The 23,050-nt window shown below is 44.2% G+C and overlaps 1 protein-coding gene across 1 annotated transcript in view; it reads right to left on the reverse strand.

Moving 5' to 3' along the window:
- LHX4 (LIM homeobox 4) overlaps positions 1-23,050 on the reverse strand; it is an 85,910-nt gene that overhangs the window by 40,746 nt on the left and 22,114 nt on the right. Inside the window, exon 2 of the mRNA XM_054981237.1 lies at positions 3,688-3,859. Within this exon, the coding sequence (XP_054837212.1) occupies positions 3,688-3,859 (172 nt within the window). The remainder of the gene's footprint in view (positions 1-3,687; positions 3,860-23,050) is intronic.

Consider the following 23,050-nt stretch of genomic DNA (forward strand, 5'->3'; position numbering starts at 1 on the left):
TGGATGGGAAGGGGGGGCACCCAGCAAGAGCCCAATGCCTGCACTCCCCTCCCTGCCGCTTTGTAAATGTTAAACTTAAAGCTACAAGGACACCTACACTTCCTACACTTTACATCAAACCTTGAGGAAAGCAGACACGTGTAGAACTTTAGTAACTCGTCTCATGTAGTTCTGCTCTTAGGAACTACACATGCAGAATGATACATCTGATGGAAGATATTGAAATCTAAACTACAAAGAGAGAACAGTTAAGTATTATCACAAAACAATGTTGTTTAACTGAACTTATTTATCCAAAAATCCAGTAGTATTGTGGTGTGAATAAAGAGATGGAAGTGTTTTTTCTTTTTTCCTTTTCCTTTTTTTTTTTGAAATTTTCATTGCATGCTAAAGAGATCCTTCTTAGTTAAAAATAAAACTTTCAAATTGAGAAGCAGCTTGCCTTTTCAACTGGCCAAGTGGCTACATTGGAAATATCCCAAAAAAATGGCTGTGTGTGCAGTTCTCCCCACTGGCTTGGCTGTATCTCTATTGGACTAAAACTACCAAGGACAAAAACAGCCATTTCCATTAGAAAGCATTCCCAGCACCCTCTCCTGGCTGGTCTTAAGATTAAATATGAGGTGCGCCACAAAGACGAAAAATGCCAGAAGAGTAGCTCTTGGCACCACATAGTTTAAGAACTAGTACTAAGGCTCCATCTACATATTACAAAGTCTTTGCGTTTAGTGGGGAACAACACAAGAATTTTACATCACTCATGCTATGGGCATTTTCTGACTCCTGGACCACACTGGCTCATCTCAGCTTGCAACCAAAGCAGGCAGGGAGAAAGCAGATCTATCTTCTCCTTGCTGCAATTCTCATCTCTGCAAACCTCCCCTGGAGCTGCTATTGGCTCCATTATGAAGGCTATAAGTAGCCATGTAAGTAACGTGGTATTTGCAAGGAAGCCAACAGCGGCTTCAAGGGCAGCCTCTATTCAGTCAACTTTGTATATCAAGGTCTGAACTGTTTATTTTGACTGGCAGCAGCAGGTCTCCAGGGACTCAGGTAGAGGTCTTTCACATCATCTACTGCCTGGTCCTTTTAGCTGGACATGTCACAGATCAAACCTAGGATCTTCTGTATGCAAAGCCGATGCTCTACCACTAGGCCACAGCTCCCCCACCAGCAAATATGTCTGAAGAACTAAGCATTTATAATTAACAAAGGGCATCTCCCCAGTATATATCTGAGAATGTGTCACCCCCCGCCCCACTGCCCCAGTCCAGTTCTTCCTGATGAATACTGCATCATTCAAAATCTTCCATCCTCTCTGACCAACAGAAGCCGTCTCAATGAAACAGACAGCCCGGTTCCTGATTTGTGCCTTTTATTCCCTGGGCCTGACAGGACATAGGCTGTTTACCAAACTAACTGGGTCACTGCGTTACTTGGAGCTGATCCCAGAAAGGCTGTGCCCTTGTTCTCTCCAACCTGTGCCGTGCCTAGATCTCCACCCCCCACCCCGCCAAATGAGGCAAAGCAGCTGCAAGGAACAGATCAGGTTTTGATTAGAAGAAATATTCAGTCAAAAGGGATTTATTTCTAATGCAAAACAGCTTGCAGGGATTGCTGGATGCGGGAGGGTGCCTTAGGTTAAGCCGCAGCACAGCTCTCTCTCTCTGTGGGAGGGGTGTTTGCACTAGCAGTTCTGCCCCCACTTTGAATGCTGGAGCTATGGCTTGTCAATTTCCCTTCCCCTGGAGGGTCTGCACTTCCGGATGGCTAGTTGGATGCATCAGAAGGGGACCTTCAAGAGCTCGGTTCACTTGGGCAAATTCCTGCCTCTTTCCTAAATTTCCTCTCTAGCCAAACAGCTTAGTGCAGTCCACACACACACATACCACATCTTATCTTCACAACAACAGCATTGTAAGTTAGATTAGGCTTTAAGAGAATGACTGGCCCAAGATCTCCATACAAACTCATCTTATGGAGACACACTAACCACTACACCATATGGGCCCTCAGTTCAGCATTCAGCTCTTTAAAAAGAATAAAAGGGTAGGTATTTTTTTAAAACTTGGGGAATTGTGAGGAAAATAATTTGGACACTACAATATCCAGTGGCTCACTAATGAGTAAAACCTCATCCTGGTTTCTTCTGTTCTGAACAGTGAATGCAAAAGTACTGAGACAATTGCCAAACAACCCGGGGGGGGCGGGGGGGGCGGGGAAGGGACTTTCCTTCCTGCTTCATTTTGTTTCATTGTAGAGGTACAGGTAGTCCCCTGTGCAAGCGCTGAGTCATGACTGACCCATGGGGGGATGTCGCATCACAACGTTTTCTTGGCAGACTTTTTTACAGGGTGGTTTGCCATTGCCTTCCCCAGTCATCTACACTTTACCCCCAGGAAGCTGGGTACTCATTTTACCAACCTTGGAAGGATGGAAGGCTGAGTCAACCTTGAGCCGGCTACCTGAACCTGGCTTCCGCCAGGATCGAACTCAGGTCATCGTGAGCAAAGCTTAGCCTGCAGTACTGCAGCTTACCACTCTGCGCCACGGGGCTCTTGTATGCATTAACAAATAAGGTAAAAGGTAAAACTTGCATACTTAGCTCCTGATTTAACTGCATTAAAAAATAAAATTAGTAAATGAATTAAATAACTTTGATTTAAATATGTTAGGGTCCCAGGGACAGTAGAAATGGTTGGCTAGAGGGTCCTTGCCAAAGACACCCTTCACCGAAAGTAGCTTCTGAGCATGCACAGAAGCTCATTTTGCATTATGAATTGATTTAGATTTCGTTTTAAAAAACACTTTGTTTCAAGGGCACACTTCAGCGATGCTCATAATTACTAACTTATAGTAACTCCCAAATTGAACTAAAGGCAGTTTGCCTCTCTGAGATTGTGCCACAAAGAGAAAAAAAAGGTTTAAGTGAAATTTATTGCAAAATGAAAATTAAAAACACTTCATCTTTTTGAATCTTCAAAGCATTTTATATCAGTTATCCTTATCACAATCCTGTAAGGTAGGTGCATATTCTCATCACAGATTGAAGTCCCCTACTGGGAGGATCTATTCCACTAGCAGTGGCGCTTGCAGGAGAGGATTTCACCCCATTAGTTCGGGCTGCCAACAGACTGGAGAAAAAACGTCCTTCCACTTTAATAGAGACAGTGAAATCCTAAGCAGAGTTACTTCAGTCTAAACCCATTGGAATAAATGGGCTTAGACTGGAGTAACTCTGCTTAGGATTTCACTGTTAATTAAGGTGAAGCTTTTCATGCAACAGAGGTAAACAACACCATGTGGTAAACAACATCCCATCGAGCTTTTGTTAATGGGGCAAGATGTGTTTCTTTTCCTCCATATTGGTGGCAGCCTTACTGTTAGGGGAACAAATCCACAGGATCCAGCCCTGTGAGGAGGTAATATTTGAACATTTGGCTTCCCTGCTTATGTCCTTAGCCTCTGACCAGGCCGTTCATTTACAGCACAATCCTAAGCAGAGTTACTCCAGTCTCAGCCCATTGAAATCAATGGGCTGAGACTGGAGTAACTCTCTTTAGGAGAAAAGGGATCTGTTCTGGCGGCAGCAACATCTCCTTTCCAAGGAGGTGGGATCGGGGGGGTGATGTTTTTCAGGAGCTGCTGGGCGACCCCTCCAGTGTCCCACCTACTTCCTGCACCTACTTGAAGAAGTCTTCCTTGCAATACACGCTGCCAGCTCTGGAGAAGCAACGGTCTGCTAGCTGCATTTGGCAGTCTGCACACTTGAGGCAGGAGCTGTGCCAGTGGCGGTCGAGGACTTTCAGGATGAACTTATCCAGGATGTGCTGGTTGCAGCCGGCACATTGGGGGATCTCTGGCAGAGGAAGAGAAAGAACAACACCGTCAGCAAAAAAAGCCTCCCCTCCTCCCCTCCCCACTGCAGAACAAGAAAAGACTGCCAAGAGCAAGCACATTTCACCTGAAGGGATAACAGGAAGCAAAATGGGGTTCTTGCTGCAATTTTGGAAATTTTCCATGCAACACTAAGTCCAACGTGCAGGAAACAGCACAGCAAAGAAAGAAGGTGTCGTGTTGTTCCAGGGATTGTGCAACGCTGCCTGCATTGACCCTGCGATCTTGTCCTCTAGCCACATGAATTAGTGTATAGCAGGACAGTTGCCATCAGGCTCACAGCAACCAATAGTGGAGATCAGCTCTGGCACAGAATCCCATTGCTGGGTTTCGCATGGGAATCCGCTCCTGTGACCTACAGGAATCAGCATCTCTTGTACTGAATTGAAGCATCCAAGCTCTTAAAAAAATCTTTAAGGGCCAGTTCGTGCCTGTATCAGAGTCAAGAAGGCAAGCATTTCTGAGTGTGGCTTCACTATGCAGCTACAAAGGGACTCACCAATTTACTATTAGATATGTATATAAGCAGGGGACCCACCAAAGATTTGCAGGAGACCAACACGGCCTTATACCCCATCCAGCACGGATCTCATTCCCCCCCTGCCACTATTTCCTCTTTCCCTTCCCTGAAAGCTATCAGAGCCTCTCCCTTTTTCCTACTTCCTTCTCTCCTTCCCACCCACCAGCCAACCTGCCTTTATTTGTCCCCTTGCCTTCAGCTGAAAGCTTCCCTCTCCCTGGCAGTTTTATATATATATATATAAAACTGCCAGGGAGAGGGCTGAGACTGGCAGTTTTTTATATATATATATTTATATATATATATAAAAAGATTTCAGATTTTTCTGCAAAGCTAGAAATTTTTCAGGTTTATAGAAAGATCTGTCTTGTCTGTTCATGGCCACAGTCTCTGGATTTAAGTATCCACAGATTTGACCATGCTGGGAATTAAATATATTGATGTACACTGAAGGAAATTTGTGCCATAAAATATATAATCTGACCCAATTTTATCTGAGCTTATCCAAATAAGATAAACGCATCCTTCCCAATATCTTTTTACCTCAAAAGATACATGACAGAAGTTAATTTCTGTTGAAAAGTATCCTAAATATAAAGAGCTTTCTCGAGTCAGCTACCCCTTTCATATAAAAGGCCATTCTCCTCACCTCACGAGATACAGGACTGAAACATGCCCATTTTATGTGGAGATTTTCATTACCATCAAAAGTATAAATACTGGTCTGATTTTAGTGGACCTTGCCCAAAATCAGATGCCCCCACATTCACCCATTCCTAATCATTTTTGTTTGCCTTACAAATTTTAAGATTTAATCAAGGAAGGGCCGTGGAACATGCGACTGGCAATGCAGATGATCGCAGGTTCGATTTCTGGCATCTCCAGTTGAAAAGATACTTCTGCTTGATACCTTGGAGAGCTCCTGTCAGTCTGAGTAGACAATATTGATTCGGTATAAGGGAGCTTCATGTATCAACAATACCATTTTGTGTGCCGATATACCTTGACACATAAAAAAGACCACCTGACATAATTTTAGGGCTTCACATGTACGTTTTTTACACAAAAGACCCTTGTTCAAGCAACTGTGAAAGCCTTTAAATAATATTTAAGTAAATATCCTACCCACTACGGGAAGCCTTTGTTGATCGAAGAAGGCCCTTGCTTTTTGGTCATTTTTAAACATGCGTCAGCAATGAAATCAATGAAATAGCTATCCTGTTTTATCTAAAATAGATCTGGCAAACATTTCAGCTATTACTGTAACAGTGGAACATACAGGTAGCCCTAATAAGTTTTATTCATTAAACATCCCAATGCATTATTCATGTATACTTCACATTAAAATAAGCTCGAGAGCCACCAAAATGAGGTCTTCATTTGCCATGCTGAACGCACATCGAATGCATGACACATCATCTTCACAGAATCATGAAACTGATGCATTATTCCCAAGGTTACCCATCTGCTCGCCACACTCTTCACTTTCCACAATGTAGTTGAGGTGTAAGAAAAATGTTCTCAAGCAATGACTGGGTTTCGCTCTTCTCCGAACAGAAGGGAACTATTTTGCATCTGTTAGCTCCATGCCATTGAGTTGGGAGGGAAGGGATTAGACAGATCCATGGAAGAGAGGTCTGTCAGTGGCTAGAAGCCAAGGTGACTAAGGAGAACCTCCATATTCAGAGGCAGTAAACCTCTGAAGACCAGTGACAGAAGGCCACATCAGGGGAAGGCCTCAGCTTTTATGTCCTATTGCTGACCAGAGCAACTGGTCAGCCATTGCATGAGACAGAACGTTCATCTGGATGGACCACTGGTCTAATCCAGCAGGGCCCATCATATGTTCTTATGGGAACTGGTGGATGGCTGCCTTGATCCAAAAACCCACAAGTTAAATGGATGAGTTGAAGCTTCAGCTGTAAAATGGCAAAGAGCTGTCTTTATCTGATTCCGCACACATTGGATAATGCACTTTCAATGCACTTTATCAATCGTTTGAGGTGGATTTTTTGTTCCGCACATGAAAAAATCCGTTCCAAATGATCTATAAAGAGGATTGGAAGTACATTATCCAACGTGGCTGCCCTGGGATAATCTCACTTGGATTTGTAGATTTTTATGCATCAAACAGGATCAAGCATCAGCAGTGTTGCTATCATACATTCATTCATGGACCTGACGTAGACCAGACAAATTTGTCAGATGTGGTTCCTCTTGTGCTGCACCCAAAGAAGCATAAATTTTTAAAGGTGGCAAAATGTCTTCACCTTTGCTGTTCATGAAAAGGAGGCAATAGAAGCACAACCAGTAAATTCATGAAAAGCAGGAACGACTTTGCCCAGAGAGGAGGATGTAACTATAACGATTTCAGTTGTTAAGTACGGAGGCAGAAACCAGCACATTGATGGACACCCTATAGCCACTACAGCTGCAATCCTAAGAACACTTTCCTGGGAGTAAGCCCACCTAAATAAAATGGGACTCGCTTCTAAGTAGACCTGCTGAGAATTGCACCATTTGTCCCTTTTTGCCACCTTGCAGAGAAGTTTTAATATTCATTTTTAAGTTTAGTGCAGAGAAGTTTCAATATTCATTTTTAAGTTTATTAAGTGTGAGTGAGTGAGTGAGTGAGTGAGTGAGTGAGTGAGTGAGTGAGTGAGTGAGTGAGTGAGTGAGTGAGTGAGACAGACAGACAGACAGACAGACAGACAGAGAGAAACACTTTCCCATCAATTAACAACATAGCTTTCCTTGCATTCTTTTATGCCCAAAGATTCCTACATTTTAAGGTGGCAAGACTTTTCATTGTTGATGGTTATTTTTCCCAAGCACTTTGCTGGTAGCTCTTTCAGGTCCCCCAAACCTTTCTTTCAGGCCCACAGTTCTGCTTCATCTCCCCCACCCCTTCCAATTCCATGCCTAATAGGTTTGCTATTGTTACAGAGCACCCAATGTATGAATTTTGGTATGGTGGTGAACTTCTTGGACTCAGTATGCGCAACTTCTTGAGATGTTTGTGGAAGGGAGTATGAGTTTGCAAAAGCTCCATGTATCAGGATGAAAGTAAGTTACATTGTGTACTAGTATTATCACTCTTGGGTGGATTGAAGCAGAAGACGAGAGGAAGGTACAACTTTCTTACCAGTACTCCCTCCCGTCATTTGCCAGCTTACTTTCACCCCTGCTTGGCATAAAGGTGCCTTTCAGTGGTATATGGCTTTCCAGTAGCGGGGAAGGACTGTGGCTCAGTGGAAGGGTCTCTGTTTAGCATGCAGAAATCTCCATTTAAAAGGACCAGATAGGAGGTGATGGGAAAGACCTCTACCTAAGATTCTAGCGAGCCACTGCCGGCCTGAGTAGACAATACGGACATTGATGGGCCGAGGGTCCGATCCAGCATAAGGAAGCTTCATGCATGTTCATGTGCGAGGCACCAAACCAGGAAAAGCAAAGTCAGAACTTGGCTGGTGGGTAAAGAACTGAGCCAAGGCAGAATCCGTGGGGCCAGATAGAGCCAGCATCAAATTTGGTGAATTAGAGCCTGGCAGAATGAGGCTGGTTGCAAGCAGTGTGGCAGAATGTGGTTATTTGCTGGCTTTCCAGCCATGGCAAAATACACTTACACTAAAGGAGAACCCTGGTTGGGTGGCTGCTGACTATATAAGCAGTGTGACCGTAGACAGAATGGGGAGAGCTGAGTGTTCATCTCTATTTCTGCCTATAGTTCCAAATAATGGAAGGTGTTGTAAAAGTCTGCCGTGGGTGGGGGGGCGGGGGGAGATTACCCAGTAAAAGCAATGCACATAAATCCTTATGTACATGCCTTGGAAAGATTGATTGCTGAAGAAGCAGCTCATGGAGCAGGTATGGTGTAATCTCCCGAGCAATGTTTATGCATCACGACCATCTTTATTTCCTCTCCTCTGGGTTTCTCTGTGCGAGAAGAAGATGGACGAACAGTAAACAGCCAGGATTTGTTGCCTTTTTTATGCCACCACAAATCCTCAGGATGGCCGAGAAAGGCTTCTCGGAAGCAAGAGCGATGGAATCTATTGTATCCAAATCCAAATGAAACAGCCAAGCTGATTGGCTTATTTATTGGAAAGATTCTATTGCAGGAGACAGAACAATGGTTTTCAGGACAGCTGAAGATGCTGTGAAAGAGCCACACTTGCCTGTGCTGTGTGGGCACGATGGCCTCTGCTTGCAGGTTTTGCAGTGCTTCAAAAACCTGCAAAAGCCGTTTTACTAAATGTGCAAGCAGGACAAAGGAAATGAATGAGTCTGTCATAAAGAAAAAAATGAGCTCAACTGGATCAGAACTATGGTCCATCTAGTCCAGCATTCTGCTTTCCAGATGTTTAATGGAGTTCATCTGACCCTTGCAGACTCGGTTAAGAGCCTAGGGGTTATACTGGATCCAGCGCTACTACTAGAAAAACAAGTTAAGGCAGCCGCAAAAAATGCTGACTACAATCTCACTCTAGCCTGGAAGATGGCTTCTTACCTTGACACGGCCGACCTGGCCACCTGGATCCATGCGGTGGTAACATCAAAACTTGACTATTATAATGCACTATATATTGGTCTCCCATCTAAGTTAACTAGGAGGCTCCAATTGGTGTAAAATGCTGTGGCTCGATGGTTAGCAGGAGCATGAACATCACTCCCATCCTACAGTCACTCCATTGGCTTCCTATCAGTTACCGTGCTCAGTTCAAGGTACTGGTTATTACATACAAAGCTCTTCACGGCCTTGGCCCGACATACCTACGGGACCACCTCCCTCCCTATGTTCCTCCACGGCAGCTTCACTCATCTGAAGAGGGTCTCTTGCAGGTGCCAGCCTGCACATGGGCAAAATCAACTGCAGCCCGTACATGGGCTTTCTCTGTGGTGGCCCCTACCCTGTGGAATGGCCTGCTTGAGGGGGTCAGGAGAGCACCCACTCTCCTGGCTTTCCGCAAATGATACAAAACTAATGATTCAAAAAGGCTTTTTACTCAGATAGGAGGGAAGTATTGTAGGAAGGGGGTCTCAGGTGCTACGCTAGTGAGTTAGGGACCATGGACTTCACCACTATGTTGCCTTGCATAGTATCTGATGCTTTGAATATTATCTGTTGCTTCATGTTATCTAATGTCAGTCCTAGAATTGATGATGTTCTGTTTCAGCAATTCTTCAACTTTGTATTGGATCCTTGCTAATGCTATATCTTTGTAAAATCCTATGACATTGTTTATCAAAATGTCCTTGACACTGTATGGAAATGTCCTTGATACTGATTGTACTAATCTCACACTATGTAATCCGCCTTCAGTCTCAGTGAGAAAGGCAGATGATAAAATATGTAAATAAATAAATACAAATGTCCCTGGAAGGCCCACACAGGCCAAAGCCTCCCCAGGTTCTTGCCCCACAACAAGTGGCACTGAAAGTTATACTGCCGCCAAAGAAGGCAAATAAGAAATGCCCATGGGAAACTGCCTTGTACCACGTCAGACCTGCTACCAAGTCCCACTAGCACCATATTGTCTCCACTGACTGCCAGCATCAAGGTGCATCAATTAAGAGATGTCCAGGACAGAACCTGGAAAACTGATGTTTCTCTACTGGGCCATGGCTGCCTGGAAGCTCCAGCACCATGAATGGGAGATGTTCTGCGTGTGGAAGGAGGGAGGGTCAAAAGGCTGTGTTCCCATCTAGGGAGACCGAATGCTTGAAAGGGAGTGTTTGGATAAGCATGCCCCAGTCATATGGGCAAATTTTCACCTAACTCAGCCCATTTTAAGATACATGCCGCCCTACTGGGTGGGTTAGCCATTGACAATGAATGAAGATGAACAGGGTAATCCAAGTCTGCTGGTAACATGCCTGGGTTGGGAGGAGGAGGCTGAAGTAAGAGTAGGGATTTGAATGCCGCTCAGAAAAAGAGAAAAAGAGTATCTGGAGGAATTTTTTTTTACCCTTGAAGCTCAAATGTGAATATCTGAACATCTGGATACAGAAAGTGGAGGAGTGGCTCGAATGTGAGCGAGCATTCACATTGCACGACGGATTGAAGCAAGAAATACTTCAAAGCATCAAGTACAGAAGGGCCCTGAGGATTTTAGAACTAGCTGGTGAGAAGCAATATTGGGAGGCTGCAGAGACATGCTGTTATTTTTGGAGGGGGCTGATGCTGTCGTAATGCCAAAAGTTGGAAGAATGAGGTCCATTGGGTCTAAATCCAGCTCTCAACAGCAGTCAGGCAGCAGCCTCCAGGAAGCCACACATTTGCTCTGCTGGGAACTGGCCTGTTTCCCTCTTGGATCCCCTCAAACTGGATTTACAACTTGCACAATGTCAATTTATTCATTACAGAATACACGGGGTTCGGTCTGGGATCCCCACCCTGTGTCAGACTTGAGTTGTGGGTTCTCCTCAATTCCTGAGCATGCAGCACCCAACTCAGGTCAGGACCAGGGCTTCAGCCCTCCTCCCTTGTGTCATTTTCCCAACCAGAAATAATTCCTGGGGAGCTATTCTAGGAAACCACACGTTCCTTGGGATACATGAATTGCCCCAAAAGGCCAAACAGAGCCATCCCAGGATTGTTGCAGATTGGGAAAATTGCCCAGGGGCGGTGGGGGGGGGGGAGATGCCCCTTTTCCCTGCCACTCACACCTGTGTTTTTTTTTCTTTTTAGATTATACTTCTTAATTGAATAGATAGCCTTTGTGCTGCTTGGTGTAAGTACCAGTTTGTACATTCAGCAACATCAAGGAGTGAACCGTGTCACTTCTGGAGCATACCACTTCAGGCTGCAGGAAGGGGGTTCCGTCTCCTCTCAAGAAGACGCACCCTGAACAAAACAAACTTGGATTGTAAGAGAAAGTATTCCGCCTACTCTGATCCTTAAGATGTCTTTTTTTCCTACGTGCAGGCTATTTTTTTTTGCCTATGAGGAAAGTTTTGCCACTTTCCTCATAGGCATGGCAATTTTCAGAATGGAGATGTTTCCTTATGGGGGGGTCTCAGTAGCTCCACACCCCCCAGTCAATAGAATTGCAAGTTTTATCTGCTGAGTACATTTTTTTATTCCACCTGCCTTTCAAGGACCTCAAAACAGGCACATATAATTCTCCCTTTCTCTGGTTTAAAAACAGCCTTGTGAGGTAGGTTAGACCAAGAGAAAGTGATCAGAATCATCCAGTGAGTTTCATGGCACAGTAGAGATTTGAGCACCGATCTCCCAGATCCTGGTTGGACACACTAACCACTACACTATATAGGGCCAAGCTACAAGTGACGCCTGACACAGGTTGGACACTTGTCAGCTTCCCTCAAGTTTTGATGGGAAACGTAGGCATCCTGGTCTTGCAGCTTGGCTCTCTGACTGCTGTCCAATGGACTTTTCAACTGTCACTTGTCCAACATTCCGCCAAGCTGCCTACATTTTCCCATCAAAACTTGAGGGAAGCTGACAAGTGTCCAAGTGTGTCATTTGTCACTTGTAGTTTGGCCCTGTACTGGCTGTCCAGTCCTCAGTTGGGCAAACCCAACCATTATCAGTGCAGAGTTTCTTAATCTGGCTTACCTGGCTGCCCCATGTGACATAAAGACACAGCCAACCAAAAAGGTATAAATGCCCTTCTACGTGAACAGCAAAAGGCTGGAATCAAGAGGACTCAATGCTAAATCTATATGCCCGCTTTGTCTTTTTAAATAGAATTGTCTTTCACGTAAATGCCTGATGGGTCCGCTCACACATTTGCCATCATACGTCTGGCAAACAGCTTTTGTTTATCTAATTTATTTTAACAAAATTATTTCATATAACACAAGTAATGTTAATGGAATTATACAGTGTGACCAGATTACGGCTGAGTGCTTTACAACAACAAATGTCTCCACTTCACCTCTGTGCTTACAGTCTTCTATATGTTTTTTTTTTAATATAACTATGTGTACTCTCTGCATTTGTCTTCCAGCAGCAGACAGTTAACCAGCACAATACGGAATTAAATTAGGGCTGCTACTTAATTGACTAGCTACAAATTCACCCCCTAGGTTTCTTATCCAGCGCCTTCCTGCTCGTCTTTCCCAGACTTGCCTAGAGTAATTCAGGGTCAGCGAATGCACGGCCCGACAAGAAGAGACTGGGTGAATCAGGTCAACTTGCTGTAGGAAACTGAGGATCTGTTGAACTTGGGGAGAATAACAATATGTACAGGCAACCAGCTTTTTTCAAGAGCACATGAAACTGCCTTATGCCGAATCAAACCATCAAGGACAGTTTAGCCTACTCAGAGCGGGACCACAAGTGACGCCTGACACAGGTTGGACACTTGTCAGCTTCCCTCAAGTTTTGATGGGAAATGTAGGCAGCTTGGCGGAATGTTGGACAAGTGACAGTTGAAAAGTCCATTGGACAGCAGTCAGAGAGTCAAGCTGCAAGACCAGGATGCCTACATTTCCCATCAAAACTTGAGGGGAGCTGACTAGTGTCCAACCTGTGTCAGGCGTCACTTGTGGTCCCACTCTCAGACTGCCAGTGGCTCTCCAGTGTCTCACATCATGGACTGCCTGGTCCTTCTAAACTGGAGATGCCACCTCAATAATCTCTACCCTACCTCTTACTAAAATCGCACTAGTCCTGTCCCTTCAGATACTTTGAGTGAAAGTATTTTTGTGGAGCAGAGGAAGGAATAGTTTTGTGCACCTTGAATTGAACAGGACATTTCCCTGAAAGGAGAACTGGGACAACCCTACTTGGGAATTTCAAGAGAAGACAAAAGAACTTTGGTAACATTTGCAAAATTTCCCCTTGGAGCTTTGCACGGGTCTCCCAGGTTTATACTATAAATCACACACATTACAAATATTCCTTTTAAAAAGTAGAAGTGCAGCTTTTTCAGATTTGGTAGATGGCAGTTTTTATAGTTTCTCTGTGTTTGGTGTTTTTACATCCGTCTCCCGTTCAGTAGTGCAGGGAAAATATGAAATCTTACCTTAAAATGTTAAAAGTGTAATAGATTAATGGTTGCCAAGATTCTTGGAACTGACTAGGACTATGGGAGGTGCCTGGATCAGGCACCGTATGCATCTTTAAGATCAGAACATCGTGCGTACTTTGCTCCTGAAACTTCAAAGTGTCTCATTGATCTCCAGAATGGCTGAGGAAATGGACAGGACTCTGTTCCAAAATCCAAACCCGTAACAAAACCAGTTTCTGTTGGTGGCAGGGGAGAATGTGTCTACCAAACACAGTAAATTGATTGCATGAACTATGCAGCTGATATATACTTGCTGGGGAAATCAAGACTCTTTCCTCAAGAAACCACGTCAGTTGCTGTTTATAAGCACTGAAAGGCACTAACCTCCTTGGGAAAATGTGATTCCTTAACACTGCTACAACCCAGTCAGAGCACCAGTGTGTGTGTATGATGTGCCATCAAGTTGCTTCCAACTTATGGAGACCCTATGAATCTCCAAAACATCCGATCATTCATAACTTTGCTCAGGTCTTGCAAAATGAAGCCTCTGGCTTCCTTTATGGAGTCAGTCCATCTTGTTTTAGGTCTCCCTCTTTTCCTGCAACCTCCCACTTTTCCTAGCACTGTTGCCTTTTCCAATGAATTTTGTCTTCTCATGATGTGACCAAAGTACAATAGCCTCCATTTTGTCACTTTTGCTTCTAGGGAGAGTTCAGGCTTGATTTGATCTAGAACCTGCTTATTTGTTTTTGTGGGCGTGCCATGATGATATCCACAAAATTCTCCTCCAACACCACATTTTGAATTGATCAGTTTTCTTCCTGTCAGCTTTCTTCACTATCCAACTTTCACATCCATACATAGCAATGGGGAATACCATATTGTGGATTATCTCGTTCTTGGTCCCCAGCGACACATCCTTATCCTCGAGGATCTTTTCTAGTTCCCTCATGGTGCCCTTCCAAGTCTCAACCCTCTTCTGCACAGATCATTTTCACCAGTTCAGTTCCCATACTGCAGCATTTTTTGGTGACCATCTGCACACTATTTGCCACCATGAGTAGTCACTCTGGCTACTATGTGGCTTTTCTGCCGCTTTCCTGGAAGCACTTATACCCCGACTTTTAAAAAAAAATCAATTTCCCAGCCTGCTGTTTCCCCTTGCACACTCTTTATCCCATCTTTTAGTGTTCCACTCTCTTCTGCTCACCCTCATCCTCTGCCAGTCCACTTCACTGTGATTGGCCATTCATTGCATATGCAAAAAAGAAAGGAAGGAAGGAAGGAAGGAAGGAAGGAAGGAAGGAAGGAAGGAAGGAAGGAAGGAAGGAAGGAAGGAAGGAAGGAAGGAAGGAAGGAAGGAAGGAAGGAAGGAAGGAAGGAAAGGGCTGGCGCTGTGATGCCACTTATGACAGCATCAGCAATGGAAGTGCCAACACTCATCAATTCCAATGCATTTTGACACAGTGTAGACTAAAAAGAACGGCATCTCAATGACCAAACACGAGAGGTGCAAAAGACCCCAGACAAGCCAATTCCACACCTGTCCATTTGACATTTGTCCCCAGTGCAGAAGGGGCTTCTATCTCCATCTGATTTCTGGGTTACAGTCTCCTAGTTAACCATTGAACCAAGGAATCAAAAATCTTCAATAATTTCAATTGCTTCATTGCTAACCTTAAAACTGTGTAGTTCCTCTGTGGTCATTACTTTTGGCTTTGCCACTTTCTCCCTTAGCCTTCATCAGTAGTTGTTTCAAGTCTTCCCTATTTTCTGCCAGTAACGTGGTATCATCGGCATATCTCATTTTGTTAATGTTCCTTCCACCAATTTTCACTCCACCTTCATCTAAATCTAATCCAGTTTTCCTTATCATATTTTCTGCATATAGATTGAGGGGAAATCAATAGTAAGTGCTATATGAAACTGCGTTCCATACCACAAGGGCCTGTTGGCTAATGCCCATGCCATCACCTATGACAAATTGGCATAATATCCCCTCCTTCCACTTCCTCCAATTTATGAACATGTTTGAAATGTAAATATTTTAAAGAACTTTTAATGAGGCTTTAGCAATCCACTCATCTTGCTTGTTAAAAATCAACAGTAGCATACACCCTAGCAAATTAACCATACAATAACACTTCTCCATTTCATCAACCTTTTCTTTCTCCCATTTTACACAACACTGGAGAACATCTGTCTTCTGTTGCATTCGTGGAAGAGGGTTCCTTCTATGGTACAGTACTTTGGCCAATTACATGTGTAGCACTAACACAATTAGGGTTGCCAAAAGGCCTGGAGAAAAAATCCTGTCCCTTTAACAAAGGCTTAATGCTGGAAATGGGCAGTGGAAGATTTTCATGGCATGGAGGTTAAAAAAAATATCTCCTGGTAAATAACATTACATTAAGCCTCTATTAGGGGATAACACTTTTTTTCTCCAGGCCTCTTGGTAACCTGTGCAGAGATGAGTAACTCCACCAGATATCACAAGGGGAATGCCCATAGGCCTCCCATGGGGAGTAATGGCCTGCTGTGCTCTGAGATGGGGGGAGTTAAAGGGCTGGAGAATCCACTTCTTCATGCACATCTCTGTGCAGATGCAGAATTTCATGTGCATCTTAAGAGTTTTTTGAAGCCTTCAGTCGGGGCCACATTAAGGTACTGGCAACCTCTGGGAAGGTAAGTGGGTCCCCTTGCTTTTCCAAGTTTCCAATTGCTTTTTCTTGCATTAAAAAAAAATCTTCCATGCAGTTGCCAATTCCCTTCTAGGTATGGCAAATTTAACAGAATTAGGATACCGAAGATGATTTTTTTAAAACTCTGTGTTCCACTGATCACATCAAATGTTTGACTGTTGTTTCTCAAAATGGCCCCAGCCCAGATCTGAAGCAATTCTGATGCAGAATTTAACATCTGGTATTGAGATACCCACCCTGACCTGGATGGCCCAAGCTAGCCTGAACTCATCAGATCTTCGAAGCTAAGCAGGGATGGCACTGGCTGGCACTTGGATGGGAGACCACCAAGGAAGTCCAGGGTCGCTGTGCAGAGGCAGGCAATGGCAATCCACCTCTGTGAGACTCTTGTCACCATAAGCCAGATGCAGCTTGATGGTGCTTTATACACTTTTTACACACATAGACACACACACACACATATTGAAATATTCACAGTCATTGATGTATTGTCGAAGGCTTTCACGGCCGGAGAACGATGGTTGTTGGGGGTTTTCCGGGCTGTATTGCCGTGGTCTTGGCATTGTAGTTCCTGACGTTTCGCCAGCAGCTGTGGCTGGCATCTTCAGAGGTGTAGCACCAAAAGACAGAGATCTCTCAGTGAGAGATCTCTGTCTTTTGGTGCTACACCTCTGAAGATGCCAGCCACAGCTGCTGGCGAAACGTCAGGAACTACAATGCCAAGACCACGGCAATACAGCCCGGAAAACCCCCAACAACCATCATTCACAGTCATTGTTTAAACAATTGTCATCATTGTGTAGTGGTTTGAGTGCTGGACTAGGGTCTGGGAGATCTGAATCTCCATTCTGTCATGGAAGCTCACTGGTTGATCTGGGGCCAGTCACCCCTACTCAGCCTAACCTGCCCCACAAGGTGGTTGTTATGAGGATGAAATGGAGAAGGGGCAAATGTTGTAAGTTACTTTGAATCCCCATTGGGGAGAAAAGCAGGGTATAAATGAAATAATTAAATAAGTAAGTAAATAGCCATGAAAACATGCACCAGTCTCTGAGAAAATATATAATTAGAAGTGTTGTGGAGTGAATAGATAGCCCACCTAATAGCTGGGCTTCCTCACATTCTAGCCACTACACCCTTTTGTTACAAATTATTTAAGCTATCTTTATAACAATTAGGGCTAGGAAAGTGGACATGTCATTCCTTCTGCCCTGACAGGGCACCCTCAATTCCTCTGTCCTGGCCCGCTGAGGGAACATGACAAGAGCTCCAGTGCCATTTGTGTGTTTTTTCTAGGGCAAGGGTCCCCAACCTTTTTGACCCTCTGGGCATCTTTGGAATACTGACACAGGGTGGTGGGGGAAACCACAAAATGGCTTCCACAGGAGGTTAAGCTAACCACAAAATGGCTGCCACAAGGAGACAGAGCCACACACACAGAGGAAACCCAAGTGCAGGGAGAAAGAGGGTAACTAAAAATACCTGGGAAAGAGAGGTGAGAGAGAATAAATCAAACACTGTGGTGGCAGCTGCCTCTGAAACAATATTATTTTAATCTGCACAGCCGATCAGGTCTTCAGTGGCCAATCAGAAGCCCTGCTGGATTAGAGTTCCACTTGGACCTACCCACTTTCTAAAAGCACTTGGTGGGCGGCAAGAAAGGTATTGGTGGCTGCTGGTCTAGGGAAGCATAGCCTCAGTTCAGTCAGCCACACTCATTGCCACAGCTTTACCAGCAGCTACCGGCCACCGTGGTGCACCTTGGCCAGAGCTCTATACTTATCAAATCTGTAGTAAGCAGACAGCCACAAAGTCAGAGCACCAAGAAGTCTGGGCTGGGCTCAGCCCACCCTGCCTCTGTGGTATAACTGTGGCTGCAGAGCAACTGGTCATGCTTCCTCCCACCCAGCAGATGTATGCAAGGCTGCTCCTCCCTCCGTTCATGGGGAAGGAGCAGAACTGGGAGTGGTGGAAGTGCTGCTGCTAGGGGGGCTTACTACAGATTTTGATCAGGCTGCCACCTCTGGATTGGGAAATTTCTGAAGATTTGGGGGCATTGCCTGGGGAGGACAAGTGAGGTCAGCAACAACGTGATGTCATACTGTTTATCTTCTGAAGCTGTCGTTTTTCTGATCTCTGTGGTCTGAAGATCAGCTGTAATTCTGGGAGAACTCCAGGTCCTATTTGGAGGTTAGCAACCCTATTGTCACCTGGAAAACGCAGTTCTGACTGTGCATGGTGAAGCACATATCTTTCCTGAATGTTGGAAGCAACATAAGGACATTCTCATATATGTTGGGGGCGGGGGAGAGAGACTGGGCATGTTACTAATGCAGGATCGAAACTAACACTAGATTTTGGGCGAGGGGGGGCAGAATTCCCCTCCTACACTGAGAGAATCTCCTCATAGCTCATAAAAAGTTACAAATAGGCCAATTCCAGTCAGAACCCTGACAACTGTATTTTGCCATACAATCCTCTAAAAGATGGTCCATATCACCATTATCTTTCCACTTGGTTTTTCTGTGCTTCTGTGAACTGACTCCATCCCAAAGCATTGTGCCTGAGGTGATATGAAAGCTCCATCTGTGAGGTTATGTCTATGGTGGTCCATTCACACATGCAAGTTATAGTTATCAAGTAACTGCCATGACTGTCTGAAGGCACGGAACCAGCAATAAGCTCAGTGATGAATACGAGCAGGAGGCGCCTCCCCCACCGCCATTGTTGCTGCCCTTTTTCACCTTTGCATTTATTGGGGGCTGTTTTCCAGGGACCACCAGTGCAGGAAAAAGAAGAGAGCATCAAAATACACAAACCAGACAGTTCACCCTTTATGACAAACAGGCAGAGCAGGAGCAGATCCCCTTCTGCACCGATTGTGTTTTCCCCTAGAGGGAATCGTGGATACAGTACTTTCCAATAACTCTTTTTCAACGCTTGTCTATCTTACCAAAGCAATAAAAGCCTAATTACGTTACGCATCATCCTTGGTGCTCCCCCCCTCACATCTGTCCCAGCCCTGTAGACCAGATGTGTGCTGAGAGTCCCATGCTCGGAATTTAATTCCCAGGAACGTGGGGATTAATTCCGATTTCAATTCTGATCAGGACATTGAGGTAGACATGGGCAGGGGCAAGGAAAATGTGTTGCAGGTTATTTATTTATTACATTACATTTCTAGTTAGGCCCCAATTGTCACTGAATCAAAAATATATGAAAGGAACAATTCAATGAAATTCTGAAATAGAAAATAGGTAAAATTTATCAACTTCTGCATGCAAAAGTTTTTGAGTAACGTATGAATCTTCAGGAATGATGCCTAATGAAGAATTCTGGATAACTCAAAAGCTTGCTTCCCCTTGCGCTAGGAGACATCCGTGATCTTTTCAAATGCATCTCATCGTCTCCATGTAGAAGTGCCGGCAGCTTTTTATACACTAACCTGAAATTCTTGAGTCAATGTATTCTTTGCCATTCGTTTCCGATAAGTAAATTTCCCCCACTCCCGTTTCACAAATGTGAACTGGTTATCTGATGGTTTCCCCCAACCTATGAGTGCACTCTCTCCCCTCCTCTTTCTCTTTCATACTTATACACGCAGAAAGACATTTACTGCTACATGGGTAGCTGAATTTGCTTTCAGTGACCACAAATCTGATTAGATTACCAGCTAATGGACCTACTCCTTTAACCCCAAGTCAATGTCTTGCAAAGATGTGAGAAGCTAACTCTGCTGGAAGGATAGTCCCTCCAAGATTCACTGAACGTGAAAAATAACATTCTCCTTTTCAGTTCTCTTTCCATTAGTGAACTTCCCATTGAAGCTTACGGCATTTTTTCATATGTTATATCTACATATACCAGGTGACAGCCATAGGGTTCAGAGGCATGACCAGGCAACCAGTGGGAGATGGGGGGGCAGGGACATGGGGTGCACCATCAGTGCTGTTGCGATGTCACTTCTGGGGAAAACTAGATGTTGGGTGTTAGAATTAAGGCTGCCAGCCTCCAGGTGGGGCTTGTAGTTCTCCTGGAATTACAACTGGTCTCCGAGTCCAGACTATGGAGAGCATTTCCCCTGGAGAAAATGGCTGATCCGGAGGGTGAATTCTATAGCACTATACTCTGCCAAGATCCCACCTTCAAACTTACCCTCCCCCCAACTCTACCCCCAAATCTCCAGGAATTTCCCAACTCAGGGCTGGCAACTCTAGTTATAATGGAAAGTTAGGAAGATTTTCCAACAAAGATTTTATCCCAAGTGCTTGTTCAGGAACTGAACAGGTTTATTTACATATATACAGTTTGGACCTAGAGGCTCTAACTACAACAACAACTCTGGTTCTTCTTCCCAGCCACTAGCAGGGGGCAGATGGCCTTTCCTTTAACCTTTAAACCTTTCTTTACTGTATCATCTTGTGTAATTTTTAACCATGCTGTCCTGATACATCAGAAAAGGGCTCTTATGAGTACAGAATCACTGCAACAACCTTTATTGGTATCACATCCATATTAATGACAAAAGCACTCTGCCCAAACACAATTCGGTCTACAGATACATAACTCACCTCATAGACACAAAATACAAAAATTTAGCTACAGTTTCGATCTCCTTTTGGTTCTGAATAGCCTGTAGGAAAATGATTTTACATTCATCAGAATGTAAAGTAAGGACCAGTAAAGATGTCAACCAACATTCCAAGTTCCAAACATTCCAGCCTGGTGGATGCTGGGCAGGATTTTGCACTTAAGTATACCCTGTGCTAGCACTGCAAGGGCTGCTCTAAATGTATGAGGTCTTTGAACAAGAGACTATAGCCATGGCCTATACGGTCTTCCATATATCTCCTTGGAGAGCCTGCAGCATCAGCTGAAGCCCCTACCCATCAAACCGAGCCTTTCCCCCACACTCCATACAATTGCAGAGGCAATGAGATTACTTGCATCTGCTCAGCCACGGCTTTGGCTATGCTGTGAGTGGGGGTGCATGTCCTTTTGCAACCACACAAGATATGGAGACCAACTGGGTTTGCTGGCAGCCGGCAGCAGCTCCAGCCTAGCAGGGCTCCACAGATCCATTCCCAGGCAGCTGCCTTAACCAGTAATGCTAGTCATGGAAGGTCACAGTGAGCCCCTAAATCTGGTGTGGGCCTCGGCTGGTAACCAGCAGAAAGGAGACAAGGTGGAGACCACTAGGTCATTTTCAACCAAAAAAACTCAGGATCCAAATATGCCTGGTAGTCCTACCTATTGTAACTATATGATAATGTTTCTGTCCAAATAATACACTTTTTTTACTACAGATTTTTTTAAACCTCCAACTTTTATTTTTTCCTAACTTTCAGATGGCAAAAATTAACATACATGTGCTAAGGTAGCATAGGATGCAGCAGTATTCAATTCTCTCTCAAGTACTGGATATATTTGCCATTTTTCTTACAGAACATTAACAATGCAGTCCTAAGAACATATTCCTAGGAACAGGTGGCACTGCATAGACTTGGGTAGGAATCTGTTTAGACCTGCTTAGGATTGCAGTCTAAGACATTTATATTTTTTAATTCCATAAATAAGACAAATAGTACAATTTTATATGTTAAGTGACTTATAAATGATGCATTTTATTTTGTAAATCAGTAAAATAAGTTTAGATTTGATAGAAAAAAATATTGCATGTATTTCACATTTTCTAGGGTGGGAATCCCAGTTTTTGCCTCTTGGCTTCAAACTTTCCAGAAATTTTACATCTCTACTCGTGATTGTTTTCAGTGTCCTCCTCTGCACAGTTACACCTTTCTAAGTCCATCAGTGGATTTAGGAGGATGTAAGTCTGCTTAGGGTAGCCCTATTTGCTTTCCCAGTTCAGCAGGGGATTGAGGAATTGGGGGGGGGAGGTATCTTGCAAATATGGCAATCCATAAATAGACAGCTGTGGCCACATATATCCAGCTGTTGGAGGGGGAAAAAATCTCCTCACACTTGGAGGAAGACACGCAGTGCTCTCCTAAGCAGAGTTTAACTCTTCTGTATCCATTGAAGCCCAGTGCAAATATATTGTCTGTCTGCATGAATGTGTTGTTGTTGTATAGAAAGCATGTAAACAGTTACAGTAGGGTCCAGCTTGTTCCTGAAAGCTTCTATAAACACAAAATATATGGCCCTCCATTAAGTGGTCCACTGCTATAAACCAGGAGAAAGAGAGGGGGAGAGAAACTCTGCTCTACCCATAGAACAGAGTTGGTACTCCACCCAAGCCATCCCTGGAGTGGCATATTGATGGCCCTGATACACAGGAGAGACCAAGCTGGCCCCCAAGTGCCAATGGGGCAGGAGGAGGTGATAGGCGTGCATTGCTTATGGAGGCAAAATCCCTTGAGCCAGCCCTGCCGTTGAGAGCTTTGAGATCAGGGCCCTATTTCCCCAGAGCACCTGTGTATTTCAATAGGAAATGTGTGTGCCATAATTAATGCAGGCTTGGGCCCAATAAACATTTTATTGCCCTGACTGAATTGAGACTGCTTCGGCTCCTGCAGTGTCATTGAGTTATGCAGCTTTTCCTAATAAGTGGCAATGAAAACTTTATAGCATCCCTGCCATTGCAGATTTTGTTTATGCTACTGATTTTAGTCCTTTTTTAAAAAAAGAAAGAAAGAAAATAAAACCCTGCTCTGTTTTCTCCTTGAAGTGCATTAGTTACTATGGAAACTGTGATGTCAGTCAAGCAGGCAGAGCTTCAGGACACCCAAAAGCGCTGACGGAAGCAAGGAGAGGTTGTGCCTCATCTGCACTTAAGGAATCTGACCTCTGCTTGCCTGCAGGAAGTTGTCATCGGCATGACAGGAAATGATGCACATTGAAGACACATGATGGTGATTTGTTGAGTTCTGCCATAAGAATTATATCAGAAAATTAGGGCTCCAATGTCACCTGTTCAATCACATCCCACA

This window comes from Eublepharis macularius, chromosome 5 (assembly GCF_028583425.1).
Source record: "Eublepharis macularius isolate TG4126 chromosome 5, MPM_Emac_v1.0, whole genome shotgun sequence".
In the NCBI taxonomy this organism is placed as follows: domain Eukaryota; kingdom Metazoa; phylum Chordata; class Lepidosauria; order Squamata; family Eublepharidae; genus Eublepharis; species Eublepharis macularius.